This window comes from Lissotriton vulgaris, chromosome 5 (genome assembly GCF_964263255.1).
Source record: "Lissotriton vulgaris chromosome 5, aLisVul1.2, whole genome shotgun sequence".
In the NCBI taxonomy this organism is placed as follows: Eukaryota; Metazoa; Chordata; class Amphibia; order Caudata; family Salamandridae; genus Lissotriton; species Lissotriton vulgaris.
This window is the reverse complement of record NC_141693.1, coordinates 469779383-469797248: the sequence shown is the minus strand read 5'-3', so window position 1 is coordinate 469797248 and position 17866 is coordinate 469779383. Positions and strand designations below refer to the sequence as shown.

General features: G+C 44.4%; 1 protein-coding gene across 2 annotated transcripts in view; it reads left to right on the top strand.

Annotated features, from left to right (window-relative positions):
- Positions 1–17866, top strand: part of LOC147711102 (rho guanine nucleotide exchange factor 19-like) — a 265736-nt gene that overhangs the window by 144823 nt on the left and 103047 nt on the right. For both annotated transcript variants that reach the window (XM_086921908.1, XM_086921909.1), the window contains exons 7-9: positions 14400–14529; positions 14632–14706; positions 15184–15276. In XM_086921908.1, coding sequence (XP_086778034.1) covers positions 14400–14529; positions 14632–14706; positions 15184–15276 — 298 coding nt within the window. The remainder of the gene's footprint in view (positions 1–14399; positions 14530–14631; positions 14707–15183; positions 15277–17866) is intronic.

Below are 17866 nucleotides of genomic sequence, written 5' to 3'. Positions count from 1 at the left end.
CGGCTGCAGAGCAAAGGGCCCGGCCTTTCTGTCTCCATGCAAGTAATTCATTGCTCCCGTTACCATGGTAGGCCCATGGCCCCTTGCATTACACGCAGACACGTAGTCACATATGCACGCATTAATAGTCAGTATAGAGTAGCCTCTGCCCAAGAGACCTTTCCTTCTAGATAATATAGTTCCCCAAACACAAGATATCAGATATGATTTAGGAACGAGTCGATCTGACATGCCAGACTTCTGTCTCTTTCCTCTAGTGCTAAATGTCAAGTCCCCTGCACCCTCCAGCCTCACGTCAGTCACACGTCATGCTGCTGCGCGCGCATCCTTGCTACAGATTTCTGCTGACACTGCAAGATTCCTCTATGTATCCACCCACTTGTGACACTTTCATGTGACGTTTCTAGCACACACCTCTGGGTACGCCCTCGTGCACGCCTTCTGTTACGAACATGTGTTCTTATCTCGCTTCTCTCAGCTGTTACGCCTTCTGTATCCATCACCACTATATGCATTGACTATATATATTGTACTCTGTTAATAAAGTATTGTCTATCCCTTCCTGAACCTTAGCGGTGAAAGGAACATGATACCATGGTTCGAACCATTCCATTTATGGAATAAAACCCTTATAACTCAGATACCACGGACTCTGCCTCTCATTTCCGATTGAGTTATTTTATTGAACTTTACCGCATAGAAATTCCGACGGTAAATATTTATTTACCACATTAATTTGGCGCCCGAATAGGGACCCCTCCCCCACTCCACGCGCCGGTAGGTGCGTCGCAGGCTTTGTCCCCTGCCACAGCCGTGACGGACAATTACGCGTACCCGCAGGATTTCCTGCATCTCCCTCAGGCCTACGGAGGTGACGGAGACTGCGATCAGCATCCAGACGAGGCGGTGAGGAGTGCGGAGGATCCCGACCAGAGCCCAGCCGAGAGAGCAAGGTCCGAGGTGTCTAGAGGCCCACCAGTTCCGACGTACCTGTGACGTCACGAGTCGAGTCCAGTCCGGTCCAGTCCAGACGAGTTTCCGAGGCCTTCCGTTCTGTGCTTCCCGGTGAGTACCGTTGCTGGGGACGCATCTAGACGGGTGCATTACTATGTATCCGGTCAAGACGGGTCTGGGTACACAGACTCGGTCTGCACTGTTTTAGCAGTGTAGCTGTACTGTTTAGCAGTATATCAAGTAATTCGTGTCTTCAACGGTTCGATTTTGTTTTCGTTATAGAATTCATGCATAGGCAATATGTGTTCAAAATGTTTTTATGTGATTAATGTCGTGGTATGAGTGACTGTTTGATCTACATTACCGTGTTTTCTGTGTAAAAATTGTGTTCGAGTAAGTGTCAAGTATCGAGATGCCATTGTTCTCAAAGTTAAGACAGTTAGGAACCAGGAAAGGGATACTAGAGGAAGCGATTCCTGCCCCACCTAGGGACACTCCAGGAAAGTTTATGTATCATAAACACGGCTTAGATGCCATATTATATCTAGATTTATGGGTCGATTATACTAAGAACCTAGACGAGAAATATAGATGGCCCGCTACAGGGACATGGGATGCAGATTGCATCATGGGAGTAGAAGAAGCGCTATGGAAAAAGGCCAGACAATCTCAGAAGGACGCCATAGAATTGTGGCGTAAAGAATCGCATAGACGTACAGAGAAAGAATTCAGAAAAGCAGAAAAACATAGAGAAGATTCAGATAAAGCCCGAGAAAACGTACTAGTTGAAGAAGGAATACGAGTTAAAGCAGAACAAGTAGACCGACAACGAAACACTCTTGTGAATGGTATGTATCCTCTTTTGGCCGAGGGTTTACCTAAGGCCACTCCGGAAATACCAAAAGATCTGCCCCCTCCATTGGTTCCGACTAAATTACGTCACAAGACCGCAGCAGACATTTTTATTTCGTCCTATTTGGATGATGTAGCTCCCACATATACTACTGCACCTGCCCATGTACCCGCACCACCTGCACCTGCTGACGTCCACCTACCCCATGATCATCAGCCCCCAGGTCCGCAACAGCAGATCCCTCCAGGTCCGCTACCCGCACCCGCTGTTCCCCCCGGTATTCAACAACTGCATCCATTAAATCCTTTTGGGACTGGCGTGGTCCAGGATCCAACCCAGCTACAGCAGGTACCGACCCTACAGCCAGGTTATGCTCAAGCCTCCGCTTCAGGAGGTGCTACAGGAGGTTATCAAACACCCCCACAGTTACACCGAGTGACAATGAGAGATTTAGCAAAGGCTCGGACACCTAAAGGTGTACCGGCCGAACAACTTAGAAGAGAACTTACAGACTGCAGATATGACCCAGTGCCTGGTACGTCAGGACCCATGTTGTTAGCGTCCCTACGTTTGAGACGTGTTACAGATTATTTGATACTACTACCAGGAATGCCAGAACATCTAGACAAATTGTATTATTTTATTAGAACAGGAGAAGGACCGGAGTCTGTTGCTGAAGCCATGTCACGTCAGAAAGTTGAGAATAAAGGTTTAATAATGCGATTTTTGGTAAATTGTTTAATAAGAGAACAAGATCAGGCAGGTTTTCCACAAAGTGAGATGAATAGACTGACTAGATGGAGCCAGAATATGGCGGAGGGTAAACATGATAAGGAGAACAGTGTACATCATATGTTTAGAAAGATCCGTAAAGAAATAATAGAAATACATGCCCAGCGAGCACCTGAAGAACAACTTGAATTAGACGATCCAACTTTCTCGCAAGAGGAGGATGATATAGAGGATCTAGCAGAAACCTCGCAACAGTCAGACAAAGAGATGATAGCATATGTAGGTAAGGGAAGATACCTTAAGAAAACAATACGTCCAGAAAGCAAAAGACTTTTTCTCTCTGCTATATCAAATCCGAGATCTCCTGAACATATGTTTCAGGCTACCGATAAAATACTTCAAGATCGAATGGGGTACCACGTACTCAATTCCATGGATGAACAAGAACTAGCCCGGTCTGCAGTACAATGGGCTGACAATTCTAGTACATATAAGGATACAGTAGCACAGACATTTTTTGAACCTCTCCCCTGATGAACAGAAATTAGCTGGTGTATACATGATTCAGCATCTCATTACGTTGTTCAAAAGCCAACATTCTGATCCAGGTCCCTTACCAGATATACTAATAGAACTACTCTCGAATAGATGGAGAGGCCTAGGTACTGATTTAATTAAAGAAATTCTAGAACATAGACACAAATATAGTGCCTTCCTGAAACCACAGTTTATTTCAGCTCCACCACCCCCAGAAAAAAAAATGTTTTACTTCGACAGACAGAATCCTTTGCGAGAAGTACATCCAGTCAGGAATGCTGATGATACCCTTACATGTGTGTATGTATACACACCCATAACTAAAATGGAATTATTGGAAATGAAGAAAATAGTGCCCAGTCATGATAAAGACCCTGCAGGTTTTCACCGAGAAATTAAAGATATGTTACTCATGGGCGATTACACATATTCAGATATTATGAAAATGTTAAAGGTACTGTTGCCTGCAGGAATTTACGAGAAACTAAAGGAGAAAGAATGGGAGGTGGGAGACTAAAAGATTGATTGGGCTGCATTAGAAGTCGAAGAAAGAGGTCGTACCCCAGGGTTAGGCCTTGGGGATAAAGCTAAAGCATTACCAGGTTTATTAGTACAGGTTTTGCCTAGACTGTTAGCGACTAAAAAGGAAGACTGGGACGCAATCTCAGCCTGTAAGCAGAAACACGATGAAGATACTAGTGATTTTTATTCTAGATTCGAGAAATGTTTTATTAACAGTGGCCTGAAAACAAGTAGCGAGTCATACCCACACCTCTTTGTATCAAAATTAGTCGAATTCCCTGCCTCAAGTTAAGAACCGTGTTTTGAAAGTCGAAAGCACATGGCAAGCAAATACGCCGTCCCAAATGTTACAAATGTTACAGTACCACCAGAATAGAATTAGGGAAGAACAAGATCACGAACAGAGACATATGAAAGATACGAAAATGAAAATGTTAGTTGCTCAGTCAGTTCCAGCTGACGGTCAGAAAAGGGGTATGACACAGTCTAATAATACGGCGGCTCCCGTTAAAGGGACATGCAACTATTGTAAACAGCCAGGTCACTATGTGAACGAATGTACAGTTCTGAAACACAATATAGCAACAGGCAAAACTAAAGAGAGACCACGTCGGCCTAGACAGGATCAGGTCCAACATCAGGTCCAGCAACATATTCCACAGAACGTACAGCCTATGCCTGCTCCACAGCAGACAGTACAGACAGTAGCGGTACCACATCCACAGCCCATTGCCGCGACACAGCAAGTTTCACAACAGATGTACCAGTATGCACAGTCTGATTACCCCGATTATCAGCGATACTCATGAAACAGCCTAGAGAGGGAGGTTGGCTTGCCTCTCATTGAAGTTCCTGTAGATCAAGAGGGTCCTTATGTACATAGTCAAGTATTAGGAAAAGATAGAAAGTTTTTGATTGACACAGGGGCAAGTCGAACAACAATAAGTCACGACGAGGTTCCAGGGGCACCCCTCTCAGGCTCACAGAATGTTTCCCTTGGATTTTCAGGACAGCCTATTGTTAATGAAGTATCGAAACCTGTTCCCCTAGCAGTTGGTCCATTGTCACGTACTACAGACCTATTGCTCACGAAATCATGTCCAGAAAACTTGTTAGGTATCAAGACGCTAAAGGCTCTAGGAGCAGTGATATGTTGTTCTCCGGAAGGAGTTAGACTGTTTTTGCGTGACTTTAAGGGTCACTATGTATTACGAGATTTTGATGTCAGATTGAAAAATGTACCAGAACATTTGTGGGCGCAAGGCCCAACTGATGTAGGTTGTATGCACATTACACCATACCGAGTTACACTCAAGCCAGGAGTTGTATTACCCCGAACCCGACAATACAAGTTACCACCCGATGCTGTAGTGGCTTTACTGGAAATCATTGAAGAGCTCATTGCACAAGGAGTGGTTGTCGAAACCGACTCCAATCTATGTAATTCCGATATCATTCCAATTCTTAAACGTACTGACCCGAATGCACCTCCAGTTTATCAATTAGTTATCGATTTACGAGAAATGAATAAATGTATTGTACCACAATATCCTGTGGTCCCAGACATCTCATCATTATTGACTGCTATTGATTCAGAGGCGACGTTCTTTACTGTAATTGATCTCAAGAACGCCTTCTTCAGTGTCCCCATTGAACCGGAAAGCCAATATCTTTTCGGATTCTGTTTAAATGGCCGTAGCTTCAAATTTGCACACGCACCTCAAGGATTCACAGAAAGCCCCAGCATCTACAGCCAAGCTTTGAAAAGACAACTTGACAGTATTCACATGCCAGTTAACACTGCCCTACTCCAGTACGTCGATGATCTGTTGATCACCGCCCGGAGTGAACCAGAATGTGTGCAAGCATCACTGACAGTTTTACATTTTCTGGCTGACAAGGGGCACAAGGTGTCCCCTTCAAAGCTACAATTCTGTGTTCAGCAAGTGGTGTACCTTGGGCACTTGCTGTCCAAGAGGGGGAGACAGCTAACACCTGACCGCATTCAGTTAATTGCACACTTACCGCAACCCAAGACACAAAAGGAAGTGCGGGCCTTCATTGGCCTCACCTCTTACTGTAGACAATGGATCCCCCAGTACGCATTTCTAGCCAAGCCACTTATACAGTTGACAACACAGGAGGCAGCGACTTCGACTGTCCTCCCTTGGACTCAGGAACACACACAGGCTTTTAATGAATTAAAGAAAGCATTATGTCAAGCACCAGTTTTAGCAACACCATGTTACAGCAAACCTTTTACACTTTTCGTTACAGAACGTGACGGCACAGCATTATCTGTCCTCACACAAGACCAAGCAGGTTCACATAAGCCGTGTGCTTATTTTTCGAGTACATTAGACCCAGTAGCCCAGGCCCTGCCTGCGTGCTTGAAATCAGTTGCAGCGACAGCCCTAGCAATCCGACAAAGTGATTCCATAGTGTTAGGACATCCCCTGACAGTGCAAGTTCCACACTCTGTGGAAGTTCTTTTAAACAGAACACAGACTCAACACTTGACCATAGCACGACTGACAGGTTATGAATTGACATTGTTCCAGCCACACCTAGAAATCAGACGCTGCAATATACTCAATCCTGCCACATTGTTACCCTCGAACATAACAGATCCAGCTCCACATGACTGTATAGAGATCATTAATGCAGTAACAAAGCCCCGACGAGACTTGACAGATGTTGCACTGACTAACCCAGACCTGACACTTTATGTGGATGGTTCATGTATGAGAACAAGCACAGGAGAATTAGTGGCTGCATATGCAGTGACCACTGAAACTGAAGTCAAAGAAACACACCGTATTGATACACTGTCTGCTCAAGCTGCAGAGCTCATTGCTCTGACTCGAGCCTGTATAGTAGCCAAGAACAGGAACGTTAACATATACACAGATTCACGTTATGCATTTGGAGTCGTACACGACTTCGGTGTACTCTGGCAAGAAAGAGGTTTTTTGACCTCTCGCGGAGCCAAGATCCAGCATGGTCCCCTCATTCAAGCATTATTAGAAGCAATACATTTGCCATCAGCCATAGCTATCATGAAAGCACATACTAAAGTTACCGATACTATTTCCCAGGGTAACGACCTGGCCGATCGAACTGCGAAACACACAGCTCTGACTCATACACATGCAGCTGATATGACAAAGACAATAGTTCCAACACCGACACATTGCATGACAGTTAAGGATCCCGCACTAGATGTAATTGACATACAGACACATGCTACTCCAGACGAAATAAAGAAATGGACTGAACTAGGAGGGATCCAGACAGACCAGGGATGGATGACGAAGGGAAAAGCCACATGGTTTCTCCCCGACTCTATGGTTCAAGTTATGATTAACACCGCACACAGTCCAGCACACTTAGGAGAAAAAGCCATGTTAGACAGTTTACAGAATCTCTGGTACAACAAACATTTACGAGCAGCAGTAAAACAGAAAGTGCGTACTTGCATGATCTGTTGTCAGTTCAACCCAGGCAAAAGCATTCCTGTAGAGCAAGGTGGATTTCATCCTCCCGATTACCCTTTTGAAGTCCTCCAGATGGATTATATCCAGATGGAACGATGTCGAGGATTCAAATATGTCCTCGTAGTTGTATGTGCACTTTCCCGTTGGACAGAAGCATATCCAGTCCCAGATTACACTGCTCCGACCACTGCCAAACAGTTGGTTCGTGAATTCTTCCCACGGTACGGTTTGCCTCGTGTCGTGTACTCAGATAACGGTCAGCCATTCTCGTCCGAGCTAATGAAGCAGGTATCACTCCTGCTAGGATATCAGTGGAAGTTCCACTGCGTCCGACATCCCGAGGCAGCAGGTCTCGTAGAGAGACACAATCAGACACTGAAAACACGTCTTGCCAAGATTTGTGCCGAGAAAGGGGTTGACTGGATAGTCGCCTTGCCAGTTGCATTGTTTTATATGAGAATGGTCGCACACTCTAGAAAAGGGTTATCGCCGTACAAGGTGGTCTTTGGTAGGCCACCGAATATGTGGGGGACGCCTTTGCCTCGTAAGATCACAGATGTTGACTGTAATATGCTGACCGATTACCTTGCTTCCTTGATGTCTGCACTACAATCATGTCGTTCACAGGTGGCTGCAGCCTTTCCCGACAACACCGAGGTGAAGCCACACGAGATCGTCCCTGGAGATTTGGTGTTTATCCGGAATTTCGACAGGAGGAGTCCGCTGGAGCCCCGCTGGCAGGAGCCGAAGCTTGTTCTACTGACCACGAGGACAGCAGTGAAGGTGGAGGGCCGCAAAGGTTGGCTCCACTCCAGCCACATCAAGAAATGCTATGGACTGCCGCCAAAAACAGACTCCCAGTCCTGCCCCATTCCAGAGACTGATACTAAACTCCCCCTGGTAGAGAACTCCTTCTCAAGAATTTCGCATGAAATTGAGGTCTAGTAAGTCAGACAGTTTAATTGTTTAAGTCCTCCCCTAGGTGAAGCGGTTAGACAGGTTCCTGACATGTACAAGTTAGACCCCAATAGAGAGAGAGATAGACAGAAACAGATCAAGAAACAGAAACATTGTAAATCTTTCCGGAGCTATTTCATCATTCCGTTATTGATTATGTTTTTTCTGAGTCTTATGGTCATTGGCATAAGTGTATTATTGCATATGTTCTTTCCTATTGCACACTCTATTCTTAATAACACTGCAGAGCACACGTTCAGTGAACTGCCTCCACATGAAGTGTCTTACAGACTTGCGCTGCGCAACAATACATTCATCAGTATGTTACACCATTCCCATCAGACCAGCAATGCTACAAATTGTTGGATATGTGGCCGACTCCCTCCCTATCAGAAATACAAAGGAGCTCTGCCCCTCTTCCCGTATCAGTTTACGCACAATGGTTCCTGTGGTGCCTGGTTCAGCTTAATTAATTCTGTAGACACTGATTCCATAGTTTACCAAGGCAATTGGGTATGGGGAAATCTGAACACAGTCATGCATCAAGCATGTTTCCCAGACAAGGATGGTCTCCCACAAAGGACAGGGACCGATCTAGAAAACGAAGGATATGGATTAGGTAATTATACACTTAACCGCATGATTCTGAATGTCCAGTCTGAAACCGAACCAGACTTGCCCTCTAGGTCAGTGTTACCCGTTAAAGGCGAATTATGTGTCAGAAAGAATGGTTCAATACACTTGGGTCATAGTGAATGTATTACTGTGATCGAATTCAGTGATAAGGGCAAGTCCACATTCAAAGCTTCCCGTCATTCCTATTTCGTTTGTGGTCATACCGCATACATACGTTTACCCCTAGATTGGGATGGTACTCGTTACATTGCATTCCTACTGCCCCCTGTTTTTCTAGCTCCTCCTGATTACCATAGAAATCCTCAGCTTATACAATCTAGACACAAGAGAGAACTCCCAATTGTAGATCAGACTGAAACAGCATGGGAACAATATACAGATTTCAATAGAGGATTCTTTTTCTTTTTAGGACCTGTCTCGAATAGTAAATTGATACGAAAATTGACCAGAACCCTTGAAGCAGTAGTGAATGAAACTACTTCCGCCCTAAGTAACCTAACGGAGGAACAGTCTGCTATAAGACTTGTTGTTCTTCAGAATCGTCTCGTCCTTGACGTCATCCTGGCCGATAGGGGCGGGGCTTGTAGAGTCATCGGATCGAGTTGCTGTGTTTTCATTCCAGAAAATGCACCATCAGTATATAGAGCCATATCCCGTCTTCATAAGATCGCTGATCAGATTCATCAGGATCCAGGCACCTGGACTTGGTCCGGTTGGTTCTGGAGTACGATAACAGCCTGGGGATGGAAGCTACTTTCTTTCCTAGGGATTATATTGGCCATAGTATTCAGTTGTTGTCTCTGCATTCAATGTGGGCCAGCGATATGTGGCTTGTGTGCCACAGCCTGCATTCCTCGTTCAAGTTCACGCTCTACATCCCGCCTGAGAAAGGATGAGCAAATGATGTTATATGAACAGATAGATGGATTAATGAAGATCGATGTATCATGAAGGGTCCGTAGGGGACAAGGAGGGAATGAGGTAATTTGAATTTTTATGGTCAAATGTCCCCTAACGTGTACCCCACCGTCTCCATGTACGAGCTTAAAGTGCATGTAACTTCCCTCCTCGACCAGCTATGAAGACGCAAATACATTTGCGTCTAACGTTAACATGTCCTCTTTCAGATCCACCATGAATGGATTGATAATTCAGTTCCTAAGTATGCCTTGCCAACGTCTTTTCATGGTGCACTTTCACGTTTTCCTAGCCCTGCAGAGCTAGGCCCTGATTTCTGCCATCGAGCCCTTTCTGCTCTCTGCCTCCTGAAAGCTGCAACGTGGGATACATCCCTGACCTCTGTCCTACTCCCTGCGTGGCGAGAGGTGCCCGGCTCGGCCTGCTTGCCTGCCAAAGACAGTATTTTGCCTTCAAGTTATCAGTATAGTCGAGCTCAGCTCCTCAAACACATTCCAGTCTAGCAGAGTAGATAAACAATCCCCGGCTGCAGAGCAAAGGGCCCGGCCTTTCTGTCTCCATGCAAGTAATTCATTGCTCCCGTTACCATGGTAGGCCCATGGCCCCTCGCATTACACGCAGACACGTAGTCACATATGCACGCATTAATAGTCAGTATAGAGTAGCCTCTGCCCAAGAGACCTTTCCTTCTAGATAATATAGTTCCCCAAACACAAGATATCAGATATGATTTAGGAACGAGTCGATCTGACATGCCAGACTTCTGTCTCTTTCCTCTAGTGCTAAATGTCAAGTCCCCTGCACCCTCCAGCCTCACGTCAGTCACACGTCATGCTGCTGCGCGCGCATCCTTGCTACAGATTTCTGCTGACACTGCAAGATTCCTCTATGTATCCACCCACTTGTGACACTTTCATGTGACGGTTCTAGCACACACCTCTGTGTACGCCCTCGTGCACGCCTTCTGTTACGAACATGTGTTCTTATCTCGTTTCTCTCAGCTGTTACGCCTTCTGTATCCATCACCACTATATGCATTGACTATATATATTGTACTCTGTTAATAAAGTATTGTCTATCCCTTCCTGAACCTTAGCGGTGAAAGGAACATGATACCATGGTTCGAACCATTCCATTTATGGAATAAAACCCTTATAACTCAGATACCACGGACTCTGCCTCTCATTTCCGATTGAGTTATTTTATTGAACTTTACCGCATAGAAATTCCGACGGTAAATATTTATTTACCACACATTCACAAAAACGTTTCCTCGTAATACACTATCCTTCAATTTAATCCAGGAGCATTTTCATTATTTATTTCAAAAACATCTAAACAATATAATCAATAGTATTAGAACATTTGAATGTTGGGAGCTCATTTGAAAACAATGGAGTGCTTTGGGCTTCTAATGTCCGGTAGAAGCCAGGGCTCCAAAAACCCAATGTTGTCATCAATAGCTGTTGCTGTGAACAAAGGCCTCACTGAGCTCAAGGGGATTTCAGTCCCCTCTGGCTCTTTGAGGCCTTTACTTTATTTGTTAGAATATTCTGCCCTCTAGTGAAGGAATGTTTTAATAGCCTTATAGCCCTCTGTAGCTGGGCTGTTCAGGCATTAAAGTTCAGCTCCCTTGTTAAAGGCCCTAGCCTTCGGCCCAGGCCATTAACGCTGGATTGGTGCCTTTAAAGGCCAGTATAGTCAAAGTCAAAAAATTTATATAGCGCGCTACATACCCAGAGGGTCTCAAGGCGCTTGAAGAAGGGTGGGGAATTACTTGTCGAATATCCAAGTTTTAAGTTGCTTTCTGAATGCTAGGTGGTTCTGAGTGAGGCGAAGGTAAGTGGGAAGTGAGTTCCAGGTTTTAGCTGCCAGGTAGGAGAAGGATCTTCCTCCCATGGTGGTTTTGTTGATGCGAGGTACAGTAGCAAGGGCTTGGTTGGAGGATCGTAGCTGGCGGGAGGGGGTGTAGAAGGAAAGTCACCCTGTGTCGGCTGGCTGTAAGGCTATTATAGTTCATAAGTGAATGATCACAAAGCACTTTTATCAGAATTCATGCATGTAATAATAAATAAAAACCCCAATCAAAAAGTATCTTGAAAATAGCCCTCAAACCAAACAACTAATCAGATTATCAAAAAAGTCAGTAACCCATTGAACAAGTCCCTGTTAAGCAAAAGCAAGTCTTCGCCTCATTCAAGAGGCAATCAAGTTGTGTTTGTTTTTCAGGCTGATATCAGTGGACATCTAAAAACGTTGACGCGTGTTTCGGTGGAAAATCCTAACTTTCTTCCACTTTCCTCAGGACTGGCTGCTAAATTTATTCCATCTAATTAGATTTACTCTTACTTTTTATCACAAAAGCTAGAGGTCTTATGTCTTCTAATGATCATGTGGTCACGATAATTAAAGAACACTGTCATGACGCTGGTACTCCAAGGTGCCATTTCATGACCACAGCACAGAGGAGAATGCACCGATAATTCTACATCCTCTCTCATATATTCCAGTGCTTAAATAATCATTGTAATTAAAGAACACTGTAAACTGCTACCATTTCCTTGCATTATTCCGTGTAGTAGCACAGGAGAGTAACAATTAGAACTCTGCAGCCTTCCTGTAAATATTGTTGAACAGACAAATATATGGACCCAGATGCACTGTGATAATGTATGCACTTGAACAAATAATAGGCTATGAAACTGTTGATGTCTTGTCTGTGGTCATGAAATAGCAACTTGAAAAATGGCCAATACATGATGAGCGAAACATACAAACTGCATACAGTGCCTAAAGCCTTGTCTCTTGATTCTTCTCGACCTATCCACAGCCTTTGACACTATTAACCACAATACCCTTCTGAATTCTTAACAAAGAATGGGGTTTGAAGGCATAGTGCTCAAATGGTTTGACTCATTCCTTTTGGATAGATCTCAAATGATCAAAATAGGAAACGTTCTCTCTACTTCAATGACTGTAGGACAAGGCGTTCCTCAAGGCTCTGTCCTCGCACCCACTTTGTTCAATCTTTACATGGAAGCGTGGGAAATCTCTGGAAAAAAAATCTGGGCTCCATTATTACCTCTAAGCAGATGATACCCAAATCTACCTTAAGGTGTCTTCCGCACATGACATCTCAATCCTCAACACCATTCTCAGCTCCATCCAAAATTGGATGTCAACTCCTCAACTTATTCAGAATCCTTAAACTGAATTCCTTCGTCTCTACCTCTTTCTCCTCCTCCTGTTCAATCTTGGATGGACAATCTGAACTAACTTAACAAACCTATCATTGTCGACCGTGCTAAATCCCTAGGTGTCATACTAGACAAAAGGCTCAAACTACACTCCCATATCAATACCATCGCCAAGAATGCATGTTACCAACTGCGCCTTCTTTGGAGGGTTAGACGTTTCTTTCCTGAGCAAGGCCTAGAAACATTGGTACAATCACTGGTTCTCTCCAGATTGGACTACTGCAACTCTCTCCTTTCTGACCTCCCCAAAACCCACCTTTTCCCTATTAAATCCGTACCCCATTCTGCAGCATGTTTCGTATATGGTATGATCACATCACACCCATAGTGTCTTCTCCTCTTTGGCTTTCCATCAAAGCAAGATCAATTTACAAGACTGCCATTCTCACCCACAAAGCCTTGCACACTTAGACCCCTCGCTATCTGGCGAATAAACTCGGTCTCAGGTGGTTCTACATCTTCACGCAATGCTGAAAACCCTATTGCTAGAGTCCCCTACTTTCAAAAGGGAAAGATTTATGGCTTAATACTACTCAGGCAATGCGGCGAGAATTAGGAACTCTCCTCTTCCAACCCTCCAAACCACAGCCTCTATACTGACCTTCAAAACCGATCTTAAATCTCTTCTCTTCCAAAGACACTTCCAGGATTAATTCAACCCTCACTCGTGTTCAAGGCCACTTGGCATTCATTTGAGCTCAAGACTGTAAATATGTCTTGCATGCCTATATTAACAGATTCTTGCTAACTCTTATTTTATCTTTTTAATTATCCTGATAGTATTTGTAACTTGTTAGTGTGTAAATCTCCTTATGTAATGTACTTGGTTGTATTGTAAAGCGCTGACATCTTTGGGTGAAGTCTGCGCTATATAAAACTGCATTAAATAAAAAAATATAGCGCTGCCCTTCAGAAGAAACAGTCTTGAACTCAAACAAGAAGTGTAGTACTTAAAAAAAAAACTCAGATAGGCATAGTAGCTAGCTGAATCCTGTTCAACCTGTACTATCTGCTGCCTGTAATATGTTACTAATGCATTGCCTTGTATTAAAAAAAGTTATCAGCCCAATTTTTTGCTCCATCATTTTTTGAAGACCGATGTATACAGGGGGGGGTTATACCAAGACGTAATCCAACATAGTGTGTTCGCATAGAGTTTGAAGGTAGAACCACCAAACTTTTACCAGCATCATAATTATTATCTCCAGTCGAATGGATTTTGATATCCAAGCTTTATACAGTGAATTTTAAATAAAACGCCTTTTGAAGTTGGAATGTGCTGTTTACTAGTTCCCTTTCCTGCATCTTCCACCTAAGCAAACCTTAAAGGATTCTTTTGATCAATGAATGTGTTGCCTTTAATCCTAAATGTCATGTCATTGGTATCTGTGGGGGCTTTTATGTGTCCTTATCTATTCTGTTTCTGAGCTAAGTTACTGGCACTTCATCTTGACTACTTATGTATTGCACTGGGTTCAGCTTCTGACTTACTTTAGTGAATGGTGACTCAGTGTGTGAATCATCCTCTTCCTCCAGGCAGGAGAACCTCAAGTTCCTTCAGGTTTTACAAAAGCTGGAGCAGGAGCGGTTGTGCCAACGACAGACTCTGAAGTCTTTCCTAGTTCTGCCTTTCCAGAGGATCACGCGTCTGAAGATCCTGCTGGAGGTAAGGCTGGCGGACACCTGAGAGAGAACCTCCTGCATGGCATTCATTGTTTTAGCCGAGCTGCCACTGTCATGCCATAAGTGTCGGTTCTGTTTCTTGCAGACAGTTCTGAAGCTGTCCAAAGTGGGCTCTGTGATGGCAGACTCCGTGGGCAGAGCATTGAAAGCAGTGAGTCAGGTAAGATCTCTAGCTTGCCTAATAACAGAATGCCATAATTTACCTCTCTGCCCAAGAGGCTCCCTGATTGGATAGCAGCGCAGCCCTAAATGCCAGGAACATGAGGCTTAGAGGAACCAGGCCAGTAAAAAAATGACACTGACATGAACCAAGACCTCTCTAAGGACTATTGTATTTATTTTTCAAAACAAACTCCCAAACTGAATGCAGAGCAGACTAAACACGTGTTGTCCACTCTCACCTCACCCGTGGATGCACTGAAGGCGCAGAATCTCTTATTTAGTGGGTGGTTCTTCACTTGGGGGGGGGGGGGGGCGAAGGGGGCTTTGAAGAGGGTCAAAGGTCAAAATTATTGTACCTTCTAGTCACTCTGCCAATTGCATGCAACTCATTTTACAATATAAAATTAGAGCTTCAAAGATTAGTGTGTCCTGATGAACCACTCTTTCTTTCACCATGCTAACTACCCCTCCACAGATTGTCTCTGAGTGTAATGAGGGTGTTGGACGGATGAAGCAGACTGAGGAGCTGGTGCGGCTGGTGAAGCAAGTCCAGTTTTTGAAAACCAGGGTGAGTGCTGATGAGATGGTATAGTTCCTATTACCACCTTCAACGTTACATTAGCAGATCATGAAATAAGAACAAGAGAGGGATATACTGGGAGTCACTCTTGGTCCCCTTAATCAATATCATAAACAACAAAAAGAGTGAGGCAAAACAAAGGAAGGCCTCACATCTTTAAAAATTTGAGGTTTTATTTTTTGTTAAAGAATTTTGATCAGAAATGCTGTCTATGTAGTTTGCATCAGGCTGTACGTGAGAACCTATAGGTGGGTGGGTGGAACGTGAGACTGAGTATGTCGAGCAGTCCAGACATGGAACAAACTCCTACTACTTCTCTGCCACTCATCTGGTCCCCATCAGTCACTTTAAGTAGCCCCCTTCCTAGACTTTTCTCTGAACAAAATTCCACACTGGCCACCCCTCACCTCCCCCACTCTACCTTCACCTCAACTAGAGGTATGGAATTGACCACCTTCTCTCAGCAAGGCACACCAACATTTACCAACTTACCCTGAGTCACAGGTACCACACACAACTCATGTGTACATCTTGTGGTCTGCCGGCAGTCTCCATACAAATTTAACCCATTATTTTTTCACTAGCATTTTCGAGAAACTCCTCTCCTTGTCAAACCTCTCATAACGTGCCCACTCATTGACCAGAGTGTCCTCTTCTGAAGCAAAAAAATCCAACCTCCAGCCAGAGTCAATCCTTTGGTAGTACCGCCCTACTGTTTACCAGTCTTGTAGCTGACAACTGACCCTGGACATGCTAGATCTTTTTGTTTCCCTCCCTGGGTTGACAACTTCCCCTCGAAGTAAAACTTGTGAAAATTTCTGTACGTCCACCTGAGCACTCGCCCCACCCTTCTCTCGCGAAGTAAAGCAGGGGCTGGATTTTTGTTTTAATGGCCATGGAGATGTGGGAGTACTCTTATTTAACATGTTTGTATGGCTCAAATGCTCAAAGTTGCTACTACGTTTGACATGTAACCTTCAATAACAAGGGTGCTAGAGTATGTACGTAGTACGGAGCACATGGTTCACTTTAAACCATGGAAAACTAATTAGAGGCCCATGCAGGCCAGAACGTATCACACAGCCTCTTCAGTGTGTGAGTGGTAGATTCAACAGGCTATGCAGTGTTAGAGAAGATGCATGTGGGAAAGATGCATTGTTGGTGCTTTACTAAGGGAGGAGAGAGTGGGATGAGTTCTCAAGTGGATGGAAAGTAATTTTCACAAGTTCATACTTCAGTAGGAAAGAGTCAGTCCAGGACAGTAGACCCATGTGAGTGCTAGAAACAAGATCTAGTGTGTTGAAGGTTAGTTCTCTCAAGAATACCTACACAACATATTACCCCATCTCCCCTGTTTCCACAGCAACTGAGGACTGGTATCCTATTCGTCCCCCACCCTCTCTTAATGGCGGAAGAGGAGCGGGGCAGCCTGGCAGGAAGTGAGAGTAGCACGGGCCACAAAGAAAAAAACGACAATGTGTGCCTGAGAGCAGTGGTCCAATGGGAGGAGTGAGAAAGCAGGGGGCTAAAGGAAGGAAATTGTCAGATCAAGAACAGCTGGGCAGTTTGGAAAGTGTTTTTCAAAATATGCAAAATGTGCAAATGCCATGTGCAAATTGGTTTTGAAATGCTTTAGTTTTAATGGTGCATAGAGCCGTAACTTATAAAACTGCATCTGAACCAAATTGCACCGGTCATTTAGAAGTATAGATAGTGCTATGAATAGTTAGGCCACATTTTCGTGTGGTACACCATTATTTTTAAAATGGATGCTGTTTCTTGTGTTATGTTCAACTTCTCCATCTCAATTGCCCTCTCCCAATCTGTGTCCCACTGCACAGCCCCTTGGTCCCCAGAGAACAAGCAGAGGACATCCATGAAATTAGTGTTTTACAATATCTTGTTAGAAAGTGTGTATTGTGAATGAGGCCTCCATGGTGTACCCAAAGTATCATTTTCAATGACGTCCACTGGAAGTTCTGTTGAAGATGCGAGTTCTATGAGCTATTGCTCGAGAAATGTCTAATTTGTATTATTCCTCTCTGAATGCTGCTGCTTAGGAAGCAATGGAAGAGTTCTCTTACCTTAAGAAATGGGTTGGTGCTTAAGTAATTATGGAATTGTGGGTGGAGTGGTGTGGCTCACTGGTTAGAGGTGGAAGACCCGAAAGCAGAGAACGGCCCGCGACCAGGGTTCAATTCCCGATGCGGCAGGGTCGTGGACCAGGGTCAACGGACTCGATAATTCTTGCCTCTTTGCCTACTCCAACCAGGGATCACACTCTGCAACTCTGGGCATTAAGCTTGCCTCATCTCTACAACGGCCCCCACAGACGCCGGGGATGCCTGGTTTCACCTTGGAGATACCTAGAAGGGACCATCTCACAGGGAAAGCCAGGACGGGTTCCCCAGCGGTCTTCAGCGCCAGGATGCTCCCGGGCAACCGTGCACTTTACAAGTCCCACACATTTACATTATTAAGTTGTTCCCGATGACCATAATCATCCCATACTGGATTTGCAAAATCTATTACAAGTTTGTGGGAATTAGCTATAAACCTTTAGGATCTTGTGTGTTTT